The sequence below is a fragment of the Myotis daubentonii genome, chromosome 1 (assembly GCF_963259705.1).
Source record: "Myotis daubentonii chromosome 1, mMyoDau2.1, whole genome shotgun sequence".
Lineage (NCBI taxonomy): Eukaryota > Metazoa > Chordata > Mammalia > Chiroptera > Vespertilionidae > Myotis > Myotis daubentonii.
In genome coordinates, this window is record NC_081840.1 from 105,698,127 (window position 1) to 105,721,414 (window position 23,288).

General features: G+C 46.2%; 1 protein-coding gene across 1 annotated transcript; it reads right to left on the reverse strand.

Moving 5' to 3' along the window:
* Positions 1-516: 516 nt before the first annotated feature.
* On the reverse strand, positions 517-4,093 carry FZD8 (frizzled class receptor 8). The gene has a single exon (XM_059656159.1). The coding sequence runs from the start codon at positions 3,310-3,312 to the stop codon at positions 1,258-1,260; it is 2,055 nt and encodes a 684-aa protein (XP_059512142.1). The 5' UTR covers positions 3,313-4,093; the 3' UTR covers positions 517-1,257.
* Between the last annotated feature and the right edge of the window lie 19,195 nt (positions 4,094-23,288).

Here is a 23,288-nt window from a genome sequence, read left to right on the forward strand (position 1 = left end):
TAGTTTAATCCATTAAGGGTGCCTGTTCCACTGCAGAGTGTCAAGTGACTTATACATACTGTACACTGTATTCTGAGGGTTTAAAACATTCACCTTTATACTTCAAAAGTATGTTCAGTCCAGGTGCTTCTAAAATCATGGACATTAGAGAGAAAAAAAAATGTGGGTTAAATCATTTAGTAATATTATACAAGATAAATAACAAGGCCTGAGTGGAATTACTTCCTTGCAGTAGTCCATATACACATGCTAAGGTGAGCGTTTTCCACAGATCAAAAAAGAGCTACCATTAAAAACACCATCTCTTTGGAGGGTGCAAAACTCAGTTTTGATTTCAGTTCAACAGTGATTTTTACTTTACTAACAACTTAAGAACTAGAATTAATAGGCCATTTTCTCCATATCTAAGATCAGTGTACAGAGAAACCAGAAAGGGTCCATTTTTCCAACATGTTCTTAGCAAACACTTTAAAGGTAACAGCTTAGAAGAGTTAGGGGGAGAGGGCAATGTTTAAATCATTTATCAAAAATCATTTTATTGACAAAATAGAATACTTATATTTGTTCTTACAGGAATGACCTCTAAACTTTTTACAAAAAATGTACAGACTGTATATCTCTGGATATGTACATATTTTACATTTTTTACACTTAACAAATAATTATATAAATACATCCTCTAATGTAAGAAACCCGTATTTACTTGGGGTGTATAATTAAGACATTTCATGTTTATTTACTTAAGGCATTTGCCTGGTCATTAAGAATACCCAAACCACTCAATCCAATTAGGTTGCGATCATCCTTCCTTTAGGATGCATAAGGAGTAAGAGTTTACATAGGAGAAAAATAGGTCCCTCTGGTAAAATCTGTAGATCTGGCTTCAAGTTCCACGAATGGCAACCAAGGAGGGCTCCAAGCCTTGGGTTCTGGGAACGCTGGAGAGTCCACCCTTTTCTGCCAATTGAAATGAACGTCTCCCGCCTCCCTCCCGCCTCCCGTGAGGAGCTTCTCGCATATCAAATGGAGGAAAGGAAGCTGGGTCTAGGAGTCCTCAATGCCAGGTACTTTGTTCTAAGCCAGTCATGTAAGTTTCAGCTAATGGATACCATTAAGAGTTCATTATCATGCTAATAGCAGTCAAAAAAAAAATACACCAAAAAAAACCACAAAACCCGGTTAAGGGGTGGGAACATCAGCCCCTGGAGTGTCCCTTGGCAGCGCTTGGCCTCTTCGCCCCCCTTTCCTTCCCTCTGCTCAGACTTGGGACAATGGCATCTGCTTTGGGTAAGACACTGAGCTGGCGGTGCCAGATCGCCACGTCAGGCCTGTGCTGATGTCACTGTAGAGCGAGCCCGCTGCCCCGCCCGCCCCCCCGCCGACTCCCCCGCCCCCGCCCGACCCGCCAGAGTCTCTCACGCCAGCACCCCCGCCCACCGCAGCACCCTTGCTGGCCCAGCAGCAGCGGGTGCACAGGGCCCGCCACGAATCAAGTGTCTTGCCTGACCAGACCCACACGCCCGAGGTGATGCCCACCACCAGACACATGAAGTACTTGAGCATGAACACCGCATAGTCAGGCCGGCGTGCCTGGTCCGGCTGCAGGTCCCGCAGGCACGGACAGTTGTGCGTGGCCTCCCAGCGCGGGCGGTTGTGCTGCTCATAGAAGAGGCAGGCGACTACGATGGCGGCAGGCACTGTGTAGAGCACAGTGAAGAGGCCCAGGCGGATCATGAGCTTCTCCAGTTTGTGCGTCTTGGTGGGGCCGCCCTGCTGTTTTATGACCGAGCGGATGCGGAAGAGAGACACGAAGCCGGCCAGCAGGAACATGGTGCCGATGAAAAGGTAGATGACGAGTGGCGCCAGCACGAAGCCGCGCAGGTTGTCGAGGCTCTGGTTGCCCACGTAGCAGATGCCCGCCACCGGGTCGCCGTCCACGGAGCTGAGCGCCAGCACGGCGATAGATTTCACGCTGGGCACGAGCCACGCAGCCAGGTGGAAGTACTGCGAGTAGCCCGCGATGGCCTCGTTGCCCCATTTCATGCCCGCCGCCAGAAACCACGTGAGCGACAGAATCACCCACCAGATAGAGCTGGCCATGCCGAAGAAGTAGACGAGCAGGAAGACCACGGTGCACAGAGCCGGGCCCGTGGTCTCATAGCGCACATGCTGCTCCACCGTGCCCAGCTCCTGGTACTCACCACGCCCGCCTGGGCCGCCCGCGCCAGCCCCTGCCGCGCCCGCGCCCGCAGCAGCCGCGCTGCCCGCACTGCCCGCGCCGCCCGTGCCTGGCGCGCCACCGCTGCACGCCACCTTTTCATGCCCCGCCACCAGGCGTACCAGGTAGCCGACGGACACGAAGAGGTAGCAGGCCGAGAGGAAGATGATGGGCCGCTCCGGGTACTTGAAGCGTTCCATGTCGATGAGGAAGGTAGACACGGTAGCGAAGGTGGACACAAAGCAGAGCACAGACCACAGGCCGATCCAGAAGACAGTGAAAGCTCGTTCGTCCTGGCTGAAGAAGGGGTTGTGGCAGGGCAGCGCGCAGTTGGCAATTTGGCCAGTCTTGACGCGGTTGTACAGCGGGTGCCGCTCGCTGGCCACACTCACCATTGGAGCACGGCACTGGCAGCCCGGCTCGCAGGGCGCCGCACCGCCGCCAGGGGGCCGCGCCTTCCCGCCGACACGAGTTGGGGGCGAAGCCGAGTCCCCGATGCCCCCGCCCTTTCCTCGGGACGCGGGCCTGGCCCCTGACGGGCGGCCTTGGCCGTTGCCCGAGAGCGGCCGTTCACCAGGAGGAGGCGGCGGCGGCAGGCGGCGCGGCGGGCTGGGCGCAGTTGTGGTGAGGTCGGTGTGGTTGTAGTCCATGCACAGCGTGTCCGGGTTTCCCTGTTCTGGCAGCCGGTCGCAGCGCATGCGGTCCGGCCAGGCGAAACCATACTGGCGCATGAGGGGTGCGCATCCGGCCTTGGCGCGCTCGCACACCGAGCGGCAGGGAGGCAGGGGCTTCTTGTAGTCCTCTAGGCAGATGGGCGTGTACATGCTGCACAGGAAGAACTTGAGATCGGGCGAGCACTGGATTTCTACCAGCGGCCAGAACTGATGCACTTCCAGACCCGCCTCGTCCTGCGTGTCGTGGTTGAACTGGTTGGGCATGTAGGTGTAGTTATAGCCGATACCCTTGCACAGCGGCACGGTGATTTCTTGGCAAGCCAGCTCCTTGGCTGAGGCGGCTGCAGCGCCGCTGGAGCGCTGCAACAGCGTCAAGGCGGCCAGCACGGAGGTCACTTCCAACAGGTAACCCCACTCCATGCTTCGTTCCCTCGCCTTCCTGGCAGTGAACAGAGGGGCTCCGTAGGATCCAGAAAGAGAGAGAGAGAGCCGGAGAAGAGAGTGAGTGCCCTACTCGTCTTTCTCCTGTTTCTCTTGAGAGGTTGTTTATCCGCCTAGTCCCTAATCCCTTCTCGGGACACGTCCACACAGCGCAGCCCGCCGCTCCGGGAAGATGAGGGTGGCTGCAGCAGTGCGCTACAGTTCCTGAGGGTTTACCCTGATCGAGCTCAGCCCTTTCGGAGCAGAGTGGCTGGCCGCCGGCTCATCGTCCCTCACTCACTCGCGTTCTCTCCGCGTCGCGCCGGCGCCGGTGACTTGGCTGAGCGCAGAGGGCGGCGGCGTAGCAAGTTTCCTTTCCGGCCGCCGCGCGCAGTCAAGATGGCTGGGCCAGGCCGCTTCCCCGCGGGGTCAGCCCCTACGGACCCTTACGCCCCCCCGGGGGTTCATGTTCGCTCCCAAAGCCGCTCTGCTGCCTCCGGAGTAGGGACCCGCCTCCACCGAGGCCCAGTCCCTCTCTCCACGGCGTCGGTCCGGTAAAAGCCCGCGCTCCAGCCGGCAATCAGCGAAGTGCAGGCAGCCCCCTCCTCGCTAGACATGCAGAATCAAATCCAGACCGGAAGGCGGAGCAGACACCTGAGCGGCTCGACTGGCGCCCACAGCTACCTCCTCTTCGGCCGGAGCTGCGCCCTTCACCGAACTTCCCTGTTGCGGCCCCGCTTGTCTCTGCGCCGTCTCATGAATATTTATACCGCGCGGACTTGGTTTCCGCCCTCGGCCGGGCACGCCAATCTCAGGGAACCGGGCGGAGTCTTCTCGCTCCTTAGGCCCAGCCTTCCTTAAGGCGGTCCAAGTGTCCGCACAGTCATGCGCGGAATCTGCGGCTGGAGAGTTTCGGTAACCTTGGGATTGACCGCAGAGACGGAGTTTTTGCCACGATTGCCGCCCCTTGCCAGCCCGTTCCGTCCCGGTGCTCAATGCGTCTGAGGACTCGGTTCCATTTCTTTTTTTCTCGGCTTCATTTATAAGTCTGCACTTGGGGGACTGGGGACGAGGTTTTAACTCAGTGCACGCTGTCCTAGGCCCGTTTTAAACAAATTAAATCCCCGCTTAAGAGTCTCCCGAATGTGGGTGGCCTATGGGCCATGGGGGCCCGCGCCACTCCGTGAGCTAGGGCCGGGCGCTGTGGGAAATTCGATAAAGCGTACTCTGTTTGGAGTTCTCAGAATGATGGTCTTTGAGGCTTGGAAATGTGGGAGAAACGGGAAAGATGGCAGTATATTTTGGATGGTAGGGTAGGACGAGGGACAGCCCGGACGGAGGTGTCCCGGCGCCCACCTGAGGACACGCGAGGGGCGCGAGGCACAGGGGCGGCCCCGGGGTTCTCCTGCCTTTGCCCAGTGACCTGGACGGGCCTCCGTGTCCTCATTGGGAGAGCGAGGTAATATCTCAAAAGGGATTCTGATAATGAGATGAGATAAATACGTAAGGCACCCGGGACCCAGTTCTTCCTTAAGGGACATAATTCCCTTCACCTTAAAAAAGAATGAAAAACTTATAAATAGGACTGGAAACTGCAGCTGGATTCACTCTCCACCTTGTACTTTTGGAACATGTACATCTATCCAAAGTTCACGTGTATTTGCCAGAGCTGCCTTCTCTTCGATGGGAGGTGGTGCTGCGCCCTGGAGCTGACGTGAGGGCAGGTCTCCATGGTCTGGAGAGTCGAGAGGGTCCTTGGCTGCTTTTAGCAGCCACTGGGTACGCCGCCAACCAGTTGTGCCGGCGGTAGCTCCGAGACCACCTTATGCAGTTGTTGTTGTTGTTGTTGTTGTTGTTGTTGGGGGGTGGGGGGGAACCTGGGGCTTTCGGCCTGGCAGGTTCATTTACGCTAGTTAGGACTTCCTGGGGGGAGGGGGGGTCTTTCTCCTAGAATGGAGTGTTTATTTTTTTTTAATTGATGTTCTGTTTCATTTAGCGCTTGTATGGAATTCATGCTGGGGCTGTAATTACTGTAATCTCTGGAACCAGCATTTCAGTTGGCCAGGAGGGTGGCAAAGTGCATGTTCTCAGTTCTCCCTCGTCCACCCCCTCTACCTTCCTCCCTCCCCCCTCCCTCTACCTTACCCTCTACTTTTCCCTCCCTTCCCTCTCCCTCCCACCCCGTCTCCCTTCCCTCTCCCTTTTCCTTTCCTCCTTCTTCTCTTGTTGTCTTGTCAAGATTTTTGCCAGGTTTCACAGGTGTGAGTAGAGCATGAGAACCAAAGTTGTTGAGAGTTTGGGAATAGAAGGAGAATTAAAGGTCCGTTTGAGGCCAATTAACTTTTTCGGGGGTGGTGGTGGTAGTAGTTGTTTAAAAACAACTCTCTCGAAACAAAAATTACTAGCACATTTGTATATTGCTTGAGATAATGGACTCTATGGCTTCCTCCTTCTGTTATTTCTAGTTTAGCAACCTCATCTTGCACCACGTTCTAAACAGACAGGCAGACCCCCCCCCCCCCGCCCCCGCTCCGTTTGGCAAGTTTTGTATACTCACCAATCCCCCGCCCCTCAACTGAAGTCTAGTTAGAACCTATCTCTACCTCAACTGAAGTCTAGTTAGTTAGAACCTCTTTACACTGAAAAACAACACGTCCTTAGCACTTACGTTTGGAAAAACAGAACTCCATAAGATTTTGAAATTCAAAGGCTTCAGAAATTAGCTGATTTAGCAGAAAATGGTCTATTAAAAAATGTAAAGACTAGACTTTTACTAGGTCTTTCTATCAATTCTTTCCCCCACTCCTAATTGGTATTCTCTTTTATGGCTTATTGAATGTAGAAAGTTAACTATTTCTTTTGTTGGTACCTTATTAATAGAGGGCCATTCTCCAGAACATTCATTCAACTGCAGAGTAACAACTGGTAATTCGTAGAATTAGCGTTCTGAGTGCAGTTGTGAAGGCCAGGAGCCCCCATCCCCCCTCCAGGCTGCTTGGCCCAGACCACAGATGGGAAAGGCTGGTTTCCAAAAACAGCACAGATGGTGAAAAGTTTCTACTGCTTTTCTTCAGCAGGGAAATGTCAAATAGCGAAGTTTAGAATTACACTATATAAATTTACTAGAATTAGGCGAAAACAAATGACATTTGAAAATTGAGGCTGAAAATAGTTGATTTTGGCTTTTAATTTTTTTATTTTTTATTTTGAGTCAAGATGAAAGCTTTGATGATGTGGAATGTGGAACTTTTTGGTAAGTATATTAAGCTTGCAGGAGAAAATAAGTAAACAAAAGTTCAGAGCTTTCAAAAATTGTATAAGCTATTTAGGGGATCTGACTTGTGAGATTAATACCATTTACATAAAAAATATTAAAATTTACTTCTAATTGAGAGAATATAAGAATAGCATTTAAAATATACTATTAACTGGCTATTTGACCATCTTTGAGTTCAGAGATTTAGGAAACCAATCCTATATAATAAAAGTGTAACATGCAAACCCACCGAACAGCAGAAAGACCATCCGGGACCATGCTATGACACCCACTGGCGCCAGGCCAGCCCAGGCAGGTGCGATGTGATTGGTCGGGCTGGCCATAGCCTCATGATCCTCCTGCAGAGGGAGGCGGGTGGGGCCTCCTTCTGAGAGGGAAGCCTGGGTCCCTGGTGCCTGAGGGAATCCCACACAGGCAGCTGGGGGAAGGAAGGCCTACTATTGCACAAATTTTGTGTATTGGGCTTCTGTTTAGTGTATAAAAGGCAACTATGGGGTGGCTAGGAGCAAACCAGAATTATTTATCAACATTGTTGGCTAAATAATGATTTTTTTCTTTTGTACATAAGCAGCTGTTCTTTAGGGAAAGGGAAATAGCTTTAGGAGTGACATAAATAATGTAAAAAACTTTCTAGAGGGATTTCTAAACAGATATCTTGTTCCTGAATAGTCCTGCAAGCTTAATAATATAAATAGTTGAAGGCCCGAATCTAACTCAGAAGAGGGAATTTTTACAAAACATCATTATTTAATTTTATAATTATTCTGAGTTAGATATATTGTCTGTCTTGAATTTAAGAAATTTGCCGAAACCGGTTTGGCTCAGTGGATAGAGCGTCGGCCTGCGGACTGAAGGGTCCCAGGTTCGATTCCGGTCAAGGGCATGTACCTGGGTTGCGGGCACATCCCCGGTGGGGGATGTGCAGGAGGCGGCTGGTCGATGTTTCTCTCTCATCGATGTTTCTGACTCTCTGTCTCTCTCCCTTCCTCTCTGTAAAAAATCAATAAAATATATTTAAGAAAAAAAAAAAAGAAATTTAAAGGAAATTATGTTTTAGTGGATTTTAATTTAAAAATGCAACATAAGATTCTTGATATAAGAGTGGGTCTAACATGCCAATAAATGATATGTTCCAAAGATTAAGCAGAGAACTCTTTATAACTAATGATATTTCCCCGGTGTTTTATAAAACAACAATTGTTTCTCCTAAAAGTTTATTTTCTTTCAGGGGAACAATGAAATACTATATTATCTACACTAATAAAAGACAAACATGCAAATTGACTATACCTTTGCTATGCCTTAAGCCAAGCCCACCAGCCAATCAGAGCAACTATATGCAAATTAACCCAACCAAGATGGCAGCCGGCAGCCATGTAGCTGGAGCAAACAGGAGGCTTGGTTGCCCCAATGATGGAGGAAGCCAAGCTTCCCACCTGCCGAGGCCGGCTCTGAGCTCCACTAAAAACAACAAAGTTTCAATTATGGAAGGTAAATAAGCCCCAGATACCTGCTTTCAGCCGGCCGTGGCCACGGAGCTGGAGTGAGCAGGAATCCAAGCTTCCCTACTGCCCGTCCTGGCCGGCTCTGAGCTCCTCTCAAGGCTACAAAGTTTTAATTATAGAAGGTAAATAAATCCCAGAATAAAAAAGAAAAGGAAAAAAGGAGAGGCTGGGAGCTTCTGTCGCTGGGGGGGGGCTTGGCCAGCCTGAAAATGGCCCTAAGCCCCTCACCCAGACTGGCCAGGCACCCCAGTGGGGACCCCCCACCCTAAAGGGGGTGTGGCCAGCCTGAAAACAGCCATCATCCCCTCACCCAGGCTGGCCAAACCTTCATGGGGTGAGGGTCCCCACTAGGGGGGGCTTGACCAGCCTGCAAACAGCCATCAGCCCCTCACCCAGGCTGGCCAAGCACCCCAGTGGGACCCCCACCCTGATCTGGGACACCCTTCAGGGCAAACCAGCTGGCCCCACCCATGTACCATGCCTCTATCCTATATAATAAGAGGGTAATATGCAAACTGACCCTAACAGCAGAACGACTGGGAATGACTGGTCACTATGACACACACTGACCACCAGGGGGCAGACACTCAATGCAGGAGCTGCCCCCTGGTGGTCAGTGCACTCCCATAGGGGGAGCTCTGCTCAGCCACAAGCCAGGCTGATGGCTGCCAGTACAGCGGTGGTGGTGGGAGCCTCTCCTGCATCCTTAGCAGTGCTAAGGATATCCAACTGCAGGTTAGGCCTGCTCCCCGCTGGCAAGTGGACATCCCCCAAGGGCTCCCGGGCTGCCAGAGGGATGTCTGACTGCCAGCTTAGGCCCAATCCCCCGAGAAGCGGGCCTAAGCCAGCAGGTGGTCATCCCCCAGGGGTCCCAGACGGAGAGAGGGCACAGGCCGGGCTGAGGGACCCTCCTGAGTGCACAAATTTTTGTGCACCAGGCCTCTAGTTAGATAATATAAAACCCCATTATTGAGTAATATTGGGGCTTCTTGGTGTTTTAAAATCTGTCTTTCAAAGGATGATGTTTCTTTTTTTTCTTATTGCTTAAAGTAATACAAAGGGTATTACATATGTGTCCATCCCCCCCCCCCGCCCTAGACAGTCCCCTAGCCTCCCCTATCCCCCAGTGTCTTATGTCCATTGGTTATGCTTATATGCATGCATACAAGTCCTTTAGTTGATCTCTTACCCCCCTACCTCCTGCCCCCCAACCCTCCCCGGCCTTCCCGCTGCAGTTTGACAATCTGTTTGAGGCAGCTCTGCCTCTGTATCTATTATTGTTCAAAAGTTTATAATGGTCTCTATTATCCATGAATGAGTGAGATCATGTGGTATTTTTCCTTCATTGACTGGCTTATTTCACTTAGCATAATGCTCTCCAGTTCCATCCATGACATTGCAAATGGTAAGAGTTCCTTCCTTTTTAGAGCAGCATAGTATTCCATCCTGTAGATGTGCCACAGTTTTCTAATCCATTCATCTACTGATGGGCACTTAGGCTGTTTCCAGATCTTCACTATGGTGAATTGTGCTGCTATGAACATAGGGGTGCATATATCCTTTCTGATTGGTGTTTCTGGTTTCTTGGGATATATTCCTAGAAGTGGGATCACAGGGTCAAATGGGAGTTCCATTTTCAGTTTTTTGAGAAGGATGATGTTTCTTGAGTTACCTACCACTTTATGGCTGGAAGGTAAGGTAGTGATTAACCGGTCTTGCTTCAATCTCTATTAGAATCAGAATGGGTGAGATTATTTTTATATTCTTTCATATTAACATTAAACTATAGTAAAGGTCTTTCTCTTATTTTCTCCATCACTAGGAAAAGGATTCTGTGTCTGCTATAACAAGGCCAAGTTATGAGTGGATAGAGATAAATGAGGCAAATATGTGCCACTGGCCAGAAATCAGATTCTCATTTTACATGCAACTGCCATTGTGAAAAGTGGCAACTGTACTGTCATTATCTAGAAGCAGGAAGGTCCACCACTGGTTTATTCTGTCACTCAACAATGTCAGACCTGATAGTGGGTTTTGAGTCTCTTGGCTTGCCCTCTAATTACATGGGGCCTCCCTCTGCTGAATAATTACATTTCACTGGATAGCAGCTGGGCAGGAAGACTGGCAGGACGTCCTCTTGTGCAGCTCACTTATTAGAAAAGAAAACCCTTCCTGGAAGGACTTTGACTAACTTCCCCTTAAGTCTCACTGGTTTGAACCTGTAACCCCACTCTTAGCTGCAAGGAAGGCTGTGAAAGCTAAGGTCTTGTGGGTGGCTGGTGCTCTTGTGGCAAGGAGACAGAGGAAGGGAGAATGGCTATTGAGTAGACAAACAGCACTCATCCACACATTACTATTTGGAATTAACTTTCAAGCAATAATATATAGCCAATGTTCCTAGTCTTCCAAAATATTTTCTTCAGGGCCAGGAATCATTGAGATTCAAGAAAACCTTAGTACCTACATATTTTTTCCACTTTGAAGTTCTCACCATACAGTTCTCTGTATAGTTGATACAAATGTCAAACAGCTTACTACTTATTTTATTTAAGTGTGTATAAACTTCATAGTGTAACTCCTTATTTCCTTTTTGTTAAGCCTCTCCCCTCCCTTTTGGAGACTTCATTAAAAACATGAACATAATATTGAAAGCTTATTTTTTAGTCTTTTTAGTCTTATACCATATAACTTTAAAAATATTTAAATACAATGTAGGAGAAACTATTGATTAACATCTCTGAAGGGCTTATGGATGTGAAAGAACCTGTATACCAGAAAAATGTTGGTACAGGTAAGAGTGTACTCTGGTAACAATGAAATGTGATCTCAAACACCAATAAAATTTACATTAGTAATAAAAATAATTCTTAGAGTACTAAGGGTATGGAGGTAGTGGAGATGACAATGGCATTTCTATTTTGTTTCTCTTTGACCAGATTCAGATAAACAGGTGTAATTTTTTTCAAGAGATGACAGCATTTGATTATCATTCTGGTATGAGTCTTCCTTGCTCTTAGAAAAAAAATGTATTTCAACAGGATTAACCTGGTAGTTTATAATAAGTATAATTTGTAGTGTAATTAATAAAGATAAAGTAAAATTTGATTGCATTAATGTGTTGAGTTTATTGCAATAATACCTAAACATTATGCTTTCTCAAACAGTCCAGTAGGGTTCCGTTTGAAAAATCCTAGTTAGAATCTGTTAAAAATATACCAGTAAGTGAAATAAAGCAGGATATAGAACTGTATGGTGTGAGCCCAATTATATTATTATATATGCATTAAAAAAGTTCACCAAAATGTTGTCTAATAGTTGTGTTTAAATCTGGTTAAGTAGGAGTAATTTTTTTCTTCTTGTATAATGATCTAAATCTTATATTTAGAAAAAGTTATCTTGAAAAAACCCTTAGCACTGATTATGTATTATCTTTGCTGTTCCGAATTGTATTTTGTCTTACATGGTTCAAAATGACCCAAGAGCATGTTAGTTATCTCTTTCTCTCTACGCAGGGTCTATACCAGTGATGGCGAACCTATGACACGTGTGTCAGAGGTGACATGTGAACTCATTTTTTTGGTTGATTTTTCTTTGTTAAATTGCATTTAAATATATAAAATAAATATCAAAATATAAATCTTTTACTATGGTTGCAAATATCAAAAAATTTCTATATGTGACATGGCACTAGAGTTAAGTTAGGGTTTTTCAAAATGTTGACATGCTGAGCTCAAAAGGTTCGCCATCACTGGTCTATACCATCCATGTATGACCATATGCTGTTAAAATATGTTGTAGCTGATTTACAAATTGACTTCTTGTCTATCTTATTGTGGTTTGGATTCTCTAACCCCAGTGTTCCAGAGCTGTCCTGATTGAGAATTTGTGGTTTTGAATGGGATGAAGGGGTGGAGAGGAGGAAAGAAAGTTTTAATTGGAGGGCCACAGAAATGGCATTACAAGTCGAACTCTTGTAAGATGGCACCTTGTTTGTCTTGGGTACCATGTCTAATTTTACCCCAGGCCAGCGATTTTTAACCTTTCTCATCTTATGGCACACACATAAATTAATTACTAAAATTCTGCAGCACAGAAATATATATTTTTGCCTATCGGACCAAAAAATGGTATAATTTTGCTTTATTCACATTAGATGGTCATTTTTGTGTTGGCTGTTGTCATTTTTTAAAATTTGACAGTATAAGGGAAAAGAAGTCAGTGCCCCTGACTAAATAGTCAGTTATTGCCTGTTTTAAAAATTCTTTAAGGGGAAGAGATCAACCAAAGGACATGTATGCATGCATATAAGCCAAACCAATGGACATGGACAACAGGGGGATGAGAGCATGAGTGGCGGGGGGCGGGGGGTGGGGGTAGGGGTGGGGCCGGGGGCAGGATGGGGGTTTAATGGAAGGGATGAGGACACATTTGTAATACCTTAACTAATAAAGAATATGTCAAAAAGAAAAAAAAATTTTTGCAGCACACTGGTTGAAATCACTGCCCTAAGCCTATAGCAGCCTGTTGTCCATGACATGAGGTCATCTCTATAGTACTATAGAGTGACATGCTAAACCATTTGAGCATTTCTTTTTACTGGTTATAGGTAAAGTAAAAGTTACTGAAGAAGATTGTGTGCAGTGGTGGAGAGAAGAAGAGCTTGGGATCAGGTACTCCTAGGGAAATTACAGCTCAGTTGTTTGCTACCCGTGTGGACAGGTAACCCACAGTCTCTCTTTGTACTTAAAGTATTGAATGACAAAATCAGAGTCCCTCATAGGTTGTAATGGTTATATAACCTAAAAGTCAAAAGGCACTGAGTGCAATGTTGGGACTTTGATACATGAATTGAGCTTTATAAGACAGATAGAAACACTGCTGTGCTCTATTATTAGTTGAAGCTATAAAAGCCAGCTTAGATCCAAGGCCAGGGCATAGACTTTCCTCAAAATAGAAGGAAATTCAAATATTTTGGGGGCCATATTTAGAAACTACCACACCCACTAAGTGCCAAGTCCTATGTTAAGTGTTAGGGCTAGAAAGATGAATAAGACAGAGAAACAGAACTAGTGTGATATATATGATTTATTATGAGGAATTGGTTCATGCAATTATAGAGGCCGAGAAGTCCCACTTCCTGAAGTCCCCTCAGAAAGGCCAGTGTTGAGTCAAGTCATATGGCCTGAGAACCCGAGAGGTTGATGGTATAATTCCCAATCTGAGGGTAGGAGAAGGCTGATGTCTTAGTCAAACAGGCAGAGTAGGGGTGAATTCTCCCTTCCTCTGACTTTTGTTCATTGCATGCCCTCAGTGTGTGGATGAGGCCCACTTACAGTGGGGAGGGCAATATGCTTTACTGAGTCCACTGTTTCAAATGTTAATCTCATCCAGAAACACCATCACAGATACACAGAAATAATGTTTAGCCAAATATCTAGGCATCCCATGATCTAGTCAAGTTAACCATTAGCCAAGGGCTGGGAAAGGCCTTCACAGAGATTTTGAAGAATGATCAGGAATTTGCTAATTTGAGGAGAAACAGAATGTTTTAAGTATGTGACAGAGCATTTACAAATCACTAGGATGAAATTGCCTTTGCATTTGTTACATTTGTTCATGGAATGGCAAGAACTTTTCTTGAACAGAAACATTTTTATTCAATCAGTTGATATAATTTACACCTTTGACGAGGTTGAATTTGGATCTAGAGAGTTCAGTATCTGTTATCATGTTTTCAGCTTCCAGTTACTTGATCCAGAGGATACATTGTCTCACGTTACCTGGAATCTGGAGGTGGGATGACTGAAAAGTTTGTGAATTTTGTGACTCCATGATGCTAACAAGGCTAGGTCCTGTCCATCTTCTTTCTCTGTCAGCCTCCCTGTGTTGGTTCCTTTCCCTCATGGTTCCAAAGTGGTTACAGATGGAGGCTCACACTTCATACACAGAAAGAGGAAAAGAGGCAGAAAGAGGGACATTCTTCTCTCTGGGTCTCTGTTTAAGATACAAGAAAGCGTTCCTGGAACTGACTTTTTAATTCTCATGGGTCAGATTGGGGGACAGACCATATTACTGAGCCCTGGCAGAGCTGAGAAGAGATCATTTGAGTAAAATGTGAGCTTTGCCAACCAGGAAGAAAGGTAGGAGCATTGCCTTGGGAAGGTAAACAAAGGTGTTTGCTTGAACCCTGGGGCCTGTTACAACACACAGTCAAAGGCTAGCATCTCTTAGGGCAGTGATGGCGAACCTATGACACGCATGTCAGAGGTGACCCACGAACTCATTTTTTTGGTTGATTTTTCTTTGTTAAATGGCATTTAAATATATAAAATAAATATCAAAAATATAAATATTTGTTTTACTATGGTTGCAAATATCAAAAAATTTCTATATGTGACACGGCACCAGAGTTAAGTTAGGGTTTTTCAAAATGCTGACACGCTGAGCTCAAAAGGTTCGCCATCACTGTCTTTGGGTCTAAGTCCTGCTGTCCAATGTCAAGTCCTTTTTCCTCTCTTTCCCATAACTACATGCAGGTGTGATCTGTTAATTATATTCCAGTTACTTATTTCACAAGAGCAATAGGTTTTGCTTAAGAGTATAGTATAGTCCTGCTTTCAGAAATCTAGTTGCCTGTCAAGCCTCTTGGCCAGGATGGGGAGGGACCCAACCTGGCAAAATGAGCTGGGAGGTTTGTAGTGTTTGATTACCCACCCATCTCAGCCAAACTCTTTGCAGGTTACTTACTGGAAGAAGCACTGTACTAAACAGCTGGGAAGCATGAGTATTAAGAACTGCTAGAAATGAAAATTTATTTCTCATGTATGTGGTTTCCAGAGCCTTGTGGGGCTGAGTAATGCACACCTTCCACTAACCTGCACACAACATGGGATCCAGGGGAGCTGTTTGGGTGTTTCTGTCTGTGGATATGGCCAACTACCTGCAGCTAGTGCCACCCATGGAAGTGCTAATGTTTCCCTGTTCTTTATCTTTCCTCTAGCATTTTGGGTCTTTATTCAGTTTTACTTTCTGTATACTAATCCTATCTTTACATAATACATAGTTCTGAGGAAAATATTTGTGGCATAATGACTGAGCACTGTTACTGTACTGATCTTGGTAATGGCCTTTCTTCTGTGGATGCTAGTAAAGAGACCCTTGCTTATTAAATCTTGCCTACAAACCTTTCAGTAGGATGTGATTACTGGACTTGTTAAAATAGGATTTTCTACCAGGAGATTCCCCTATCCCACTCAAGGTGAGCCTGATTCACCTCTGTGGCTTTTTACATTTCACCTGCTCCCAACCCCTACTGCAAGTCTGCCTCAGTTGGCAATTGTTACTTTTGGGGGAGAATCTTTTCTTCACATATTTGGCTTTATCATATTCTGCTACTTTGGGGGCTAAAAAGGACGGGTTCTTGTTTTCATTTGTTGGTCTATTACTCTGTTCATTATTAAATCATTGCATTTTCCAGTAGGATCCATGTGGTCTCTGGATTCCTATTTTAAAAAGATGTCTCTCTTTCTATCCGTGGTGACATCGTCTCAATTTTTGTGATTTTTTTGGTCTTGTCCTCTAATAATAAAACAAATAGAACAGAAAGATTCACTTTATGTCTTATCTGTCAAAAATCTGAAAGGTTTCATTTTCTATTAGGATGCTATTGGAGTTTGGTAGCCTTGTGGTAATAAAATATCAAGGTTTCTGCTGGAAGGTCATCCATTGAAATTATACATACTATTTTTTATTAGAGTAAAACAATGTAGGTATAACTAAATAGAATGAATCCTAACCTATAATTCATAATTGCAGAATGATGAATATGAGCCTTGTTCCTGAATCCCCCAAGTGAGTAATAAAAACTGCACTTGGGAAACAAAGTTTGGATTCTATGCTACTAGTTACTACAAGGAATAGTTAAGTGTAAGACTAGGAGTGACCAGAATAAAGGTGAAAAGTGATTTGATCTGTATTACACTGGTAATGTTTTGGAGGGTAGAGAGAGGAGACTGGGTGGGCAAGGTTGGAGTAGAATGATGTTAGTTACCATTTATAGCATGCTTTGTTGTGGGAGGCTCCGGGCTTGACCTTTTTTTATTATTTAAGACTAGGGGCCCGGTGCACGAAATTCGTGCACTGGGTGTGGGGGGGGGGGTGTCCCTCAGCCCAGCCTGCCCCTTCTCACATACTGGGAGCCCTCAGGCGTTGACCCCCATCACCCTCCAATTGCAGGATTGGCCCCTTGCCCAGGCCTGACGCCTCTGACAGAGGCGTCAGGCCTGGGCAGGGGACCCTCATTTCCCCCCATCACTGGTTCTGACCCCAGCCCCCCAGACCCCTCCAATTGCTGGCTCTTCCCCTTGCCCAGGCCTGATGCCTTGGCCAGAGGCGTAGACCCCCATCAACCTCTGATCGCCTGATCGGCCCCTTGCCCAGGCCTGATGCCTCCGTCAGAGGTGTCAGGCTTGGACAGGGGACCCCCATCTGCCCCCGATCACTGGCTCTGACCCCTGCCCAGGCCTGAGGCCTCTGGTCCAGGAATCATGCCTGGGCAGGGGACTCCCATCTCCCTCTGATTGCTTGCTCCACCCCCCCCGCCCAAGCCTGACGCCTCTGACCCAGGCTTCAGGCCTGGGCAAGGGGACCATCATATCCCCCCAATCCCCAGCTCCGCCCCCCGCCCAGGCCTGATGCCTCGGCCAGAGGAGTTGACCCTCATCACCCTCCGATCACCAATCACCGGATCGGCCCCTTGACCAGGCCTGAGGCCTCCAGCAGAGGTGTCAGGCCTGGGCAGGGGACCCCCAGCTCCCCGCGGTTGCAGGCTCTGCCCCTGCCCAGGCCTAACGCCTCTGGCTGAGGCGTCCGGCTCGGGCAGCGGGGACCCACAGCTGCAGCGGCCCCACGATCATGGGCTCCGCTTTAGGCCCAGGCAAGGGACCCCTAGCTCCCGGGACTGCCAGCTTCGACTGTGCCCAGCTCCCATCGCTGGCTCCACCCCTACTTCCTGCTATCACTGGCCAGGGCGGCAAAGGCGTCTGATTCTCCGATCATGGCTGGGGGGCAGGGCAAAGGCGGCCCAGAGGCCGCCTTTGCCCTGCCCCCCAGTTCTTAGCTCCCCCCTGGGTTTCCGATCACTGTCAGTGGCAGGGGGCTTCTTCCTGCTTTCCCTTTCGCCTCCCTGCATTGTGCCTACATATGCAAATTAACCGCCATCTTGTTGGCAGTTAACTGCCAATCTTAGTTGTCAGTTAATTTGCATATAGCCCTGATTAGCCAATGAAAAGGGTATCGTCGTATGCCAATTACCATTTTTCTCTTTTATTAGTATAGATGTTTTGGCAACTGGTAACAGTTAACCCAACTCATACTGGCTCATGCAAGATAGAAATTCATTGTCTCACATAACAAGAAATATAGTAGTAGGGTAGATTTGCAGGTTGGTTGATACAGATTTTGAAACATATCATGAAAGATTCAGATTCTATTTCTCTGTCCTGCCTCTCTTTAGGCAGTTGACAGTAGTAACCCCAGTCAGATGATGGCTACACATTCCAGGCTTCAAATCCAGAGATAACATCTCAATGAGATACAGCAAACAAACAAGAATGGGGCTATTGCATTCCTTTTCTCTTTCCCAGAAGTATTCTGAAAGATTTATTGGCTGCATTGGGCTAAATCCCCATTCCTAAAGGGAAAAAGGAATGGGTTTACCACAATTGGCTTAAACAAATCAGGTCACTCCATCTCTTGGAGCTTGAAAGGAATTAGTTCCTCTTTCTCTGAAGGACCTGGCCATGTGGAGGAGGGTGAAAAACTGAATAAAATTGGGGTTTATAAGAAGGAAAAAGGGAAGTAAAAGGTGGATGTTAACTAGGCAACTAATATTCTGCTACATAACAGTATTCATTTACATCTTTATCTCCATCCCTATATATTTATAATGTCCAAACCTCATGGAAAATTTGCATGATAGATGTTAAAAGACATGTTTTACAGATGAGACTCATTCCACTACCACATTCTGTATCACAGTTTTTTTGGTGTTTTTTTTAAATTTTCACCTGAGGATTTTTTTCCATTGACTTCTACAGAGAGTGGAAGGGAGGGAGAAGGGGGAGGTGAAGAGAGAGAGAAACACTGACATGAGAGATGTGCCCCTACTGGAGCTGAAAATGAGGTATGTGCCCTTGACCAGAAATCGAACCCGAGACCCTTCAGTCCCCAAGCCGATGCTCTAACCACTGAGAAAAACTGGCCAGGGCATATCACAGTGTTTTTAAACAGTGGAATCTTCCAAGAAAATCTTGCGCCAAACTACAATATATAAACAGATAAAAATATGTATGTTCCAATGATGAAATAACAAAAATATCAACCAGTTAGCTGCCACGCATCCAAAATGGAAACCATCCCTACATGCCACAATATTTTGAATTTAATTTAAAAAATAAATTTTTAATGAATATTATAAAAATAAATATATTACTCACAATTCAGGTGTTCTTGAATATTTTTAGCCGAAAATTCTCATGAAAAATGATTTTAAAGTTGGTCAGGGTTGCCACTTGGGGAAAACATTTTTTTTTTTTATAGACAAGCATGGCATGTGGGGAAGGACTGCCGCTTGCGTCTACAGACGCGTATGGCGTACAATGGGTTAAAGAACCCCAATGAGGCTATTTTGATGAACATAAAAATTTGAAAATATCAGTTATGGATGATATTTATGATATCATATGAATACCCAGATTCAGAAAAAGACCAGTGCTGACTTTACCTTTCCTAACCAATGTCTCATAAGAAGTTTAGATATAACCACAGAAATGACCAAAGCAGCTTTATTCTGAATGCTTCACATAAATGCTGATCTCAGCAGAATTATTGTGTGGAAGGTTTTTCAATTATATGTGTAATTTTGGGGAGTGTATTTTCCCCATCCTGACATTTCCATCTGAGTAAAGCACCTCCCTGGCATCGCACTCCTGGCTGCTGACTTCTCCTCCCCTTATTCGGCTGTGGCGTTGGAGGCCTGAGATATGTACACATTGCTCTCTGTTCTCCATCTGCTACCCCTCTGGAATGCTCTGTTCCTACAGATAAAGGTCTGCCTCTCCCCCGGAATGCCAGCGACCTAGAATAAGTCTGCTCTGTGCTGGGAAATAGTCCGTAAGTAAAAGCCACATTTTCTACGATCAGCTTTGTTGGTTATAAAGTTGTATTGTAGCCTCCATTGGCTGCATCATATCTTATTTTTCAATATTTTTGTAATCCAGGCAGTAATATATTATACTGTATTCTCCCCACCATCATAATACTTTGGTCTGTTTTTTAAAAAAATATAAACAAAATATATATTATAAAATATTTCAAACATATTAGAAAATTTAAAAAATGCAACAAATATACAAGCCATATCTAATGTGTTAACATTTTGACACATTTGTCTCAGATCTCTTATATTTTAAATAAATAAATCTTTACAAATATGGCTAAAATCCCATACCCCATACTCTTTCTCTAGAAGTAAACACTATCCTAAAGACACTATGAATTGACTGAACCCTTAGATGTTTTTGCCCTTTGTATACATACATAAACTATATAATATTGTTTTGAATAGACTCAAATATTTTACAAGTCAAATTGTATCTATCCTTTTACACATCGATTTGTAAACAACATATTGCTATTGATCTGATTACAAAATTTAACCTCATCATAGTATTCCATTGTATGAATAGGCCTCACTTTATCATTTACTCCACTATTGACCAGCAGTTTGATGGCTTCCCCATTTCATTAGTACACTTATTGTTGCAGAGAATATTTTTGTATATGTCTCTTTGTGTACATGTTCAGGAGTTTCTCTAAAGAAGATATCTAAATATCTGAAAGCAGAAATTTAATGACCTGTAGACTGTGCTTAACTTCAAATTGACTAAATATTGCCAAACTGCTCTTCAAAGTGGTTGAACCAATTTATATGCCCTCAAAACATGTACTGGAGTTTCTGATTTCCCTCAACCTCACTGACATCTGGAGATTAAATTCTACCAGTCCAATGAGATTACAAAGAAAACTTATTGTCTTAATCTACATTTCTGATTACTAATAGGATTAAACACATTTTTACCTGGTTTTCGACTATTTGAGTTACCTTTTCCACAAGTTACTTCTTATTGTTTGTCCATTTTTTTTTCTCCTGAGCTGCTTTGCCTTTTTTGTTTTGATTTGAGCAGTCCTAAAATTATCTTGGTAATTAATCCTTTATGCTTTAAGATGTTTTTTCTCTGAGTCTGTGGCTTAACTTTTAGTTTATTTTTTTTAAAAAAAATGTTTTTATTGCTTTTTAGAGAGAGAGGAAGAGAGAGGGCTAGAGATATAGAGACATTGAAGAGAGAGAGAAACATCATCCATTGGCTGCCTCCTGCACACCCCCTACTGGGGATCAAGCCTGAAACTGGGACATATGCCTTGATGGGGAATCAAACCATGATCTCTTAGTTCCTGGGTTGAATGCTCAAACACTGAGCCACAGCAGCCAGGAAGTTTTTTTATTATATCTTTGATAATACAGAGTCATAGCATTTTTAATCTCAAATTTATCAATCTTTTCCTTTATTTTTTTGCTGTTATTTAAGAAATCCTTCCCTAACATGTTGTAAAGTTATCATGCTATATTTTTTTCTAAAAATTTTGATGTTTTTCTTGTCATATTTAAGTCTTTATTCATATGGGACTTATTTGTGTGCTTTGTGTGAAGTAGGTATTTATTTTTATTTCTTCCCATATGTATTGCCAATTAAGATGGTACAGTCATTGAGTAATATATTTTTTCTCTTCATTTGTAATGTTACCTCCAGTATATGTATATATTTTACATGTACCCAGGTTTGTTACTAGGTTCTATATAGCTACATTGATTTATTTTCTATCTCTGCACTTATAACATATACTTACAATTTTTTATTAAATTTGTTTGGGTGACATTTGTTAACAAAATTATATAGGTTTCAAGTGTATAATTCTACAATATATCATCTGTATATTGCATTGTGTGTTTACCACCCAAAGTTAAGTCTCCTTCCGTCACCATATATTTGACCCCCTTTACCTTTCCTACTTCCCCACACCTCCATTTTCCTCTGGTAACCACTAAACTGTTGTCTGTGTCTATGAGTTTTTATTTGTTTGTCTAGTTTGTTCATTTGTTGCTTTCAGTTTTATATTCTACACAAGAGGCCTGGTGCATGAAAACTCATGCACTTGGGGGTTCCCTCAGCCTGGCCTGCATCCTCTAGCAGTCTGGGACCCCTTGGGGGATGTCCACCTGCCGGCTTAGACCCACTCCCGGGAGATCGGGCCTAAGCTGGCAGTTAGACATCCCTCTGGCATCCTGGGAGCCCTCAGGGGATGGGATGTCCGAATGCTGCTTAGGCCCACTCTCTGGGGCCTAAGTCACAGTTGGACATCCTTAGCACTATGGAGGAGGCAGGGAGGCTCCTGCCACTGCTGCTGCACTCGCAGCTGTCAGCCCAGCTTGTGGCTGAGCGGAGCTTCCCTGTGGGAGCACACTGACCATCAGAGGGCAGCTCCTGTATTGAGCATCTGCCCCCTGGTGGTCAGTGTGCATCATAGCAACTGGTCATTCCTGGTTGTTCTGCCATTAGGGTCAATTTGCATATTACCCGTTTATTATCCTACTAGAGGCCCAGTGCACAAAAATTTGTGCACTCGGGGGGAGAGGGGTCCCTCAGCCCGGCCTGTGCCTTCTTGCAGTCTGGGACTCCTCGGGAGATAACGACCTGATGGCTTAGGCCTGCTCCCGGGTGGCAGAGGGCAGGCCCAATCCCTAGGTGCAGCCCCTGGTCGGGCTCAGAGCAGGGCCGATTGGGGAGTTGGGGTGCCACTCCCTGTCATGCACAGAGCAGGGCAGATCGGGAGATTGCAATGCCACCCTCAGTCATGCTCAGGGTAGGGCCGATTGAGGGGTTGGGGCACCGCCCCTTGTCACACTCAAGGCAGGGTCGATGGGGAGGTTGCAGCGCCACCCCCTGTCACGCACAGAGCAGGGCGGATCAGGGGGTTGGGGCGCTGCCCTCTGTCACGCACAGAGCAAGGCCCATCAGGAGGGTTGGGGCTCCGTACCCTGTCACGCACAGAGCAGGGTCAATCACGGGGTTGGGGAGCTCCCCCCTGTCAATCACAGAGTAAGGCCGATAGGGGAGTTGAGGCACCGCCCCCTGTCACACACAGAGCAGGGCGGATCAGGGAGTTGGGGCACCGCCCTCTATCACCCACAGAGCAGGGCCGATCAGGGGGTTGGGGCGCTGCCACTCTCACACTCAGGGCAGGGCTGATGGGGAGGTTATGGCTCTACCCCGTGACACACAGAGCAGGGCCCGTGGGGGGCGGGGGGGTTGGGACGCCGCACCCTGTCACACACAGAGCCGCAGGGTGATCAGGGGTTTGGGGAGCTCCTCCCTATCAGGCACAGAGCAGGGCTGATCACGGGGTTGGGCGCATTCCCCTGTCATGAACAGAGCAGGGTGGATAGGGAGGTTGTGGCCCCGCCCCCTGTCACACACAGAGCCCCAGGGCGATCAGGGGGTTTAGGCGCTGCCCCCTGTCACGCTGATCCTGGTGCAAGGAGGTCTCGCAGCTCCGCTGATCCTGGTGCTGGGAGGCATATTACCCTTTACTATATAGGATAGAGGCTTGGTGCATGGGTGGGGGCCAGCTGGTTTTCCCTGAAGGTTGTCCTGGATCAGGGTGGGGGTCCCCACTGGGGTGCCTGGCCAGCCTGGGTGAGGGGATGATGGCTGTTTGCAGCTGGTCACACGCCCTTCAGGGTGTGGGTCCCCAATGGGGTGCCTGGCCATCCTGGATGAGGGGATGATGGCTGTTTGCAGCTGGTCACACACCCTTCATGGTGGGGGTCCCCACTGTGTGCCTGGCCAGTCTGGGTGAGGGGCTAAGGGCTGTTTTCAGGCTGGGACTGAAGCTCCCAACTGCTTCTTTTTTTCTTTTCTTTTCTTTTTTTTTTATTCTGGGCCAGCTTTAGCTCTGAGACTTGGCTCCAGCTCTGAGGCCTCTGCTGCTGAAAGCAGGTATCTGGTTTGTTTGGGTTCTATAATCGAAACACTGTATCAACTCCAGCTCTGAGATCCTGCCTAGCTGAAAGCAGG

Coding starts and splice junctions, on each gene's coding strand:
- FZD8 (XM_059656159.1), bottom strand. CDS start 3,312: ATGGAGTGGGGTTACCTGTTGGAAGTGACCTCCGTGCTGGCCGCCTTG.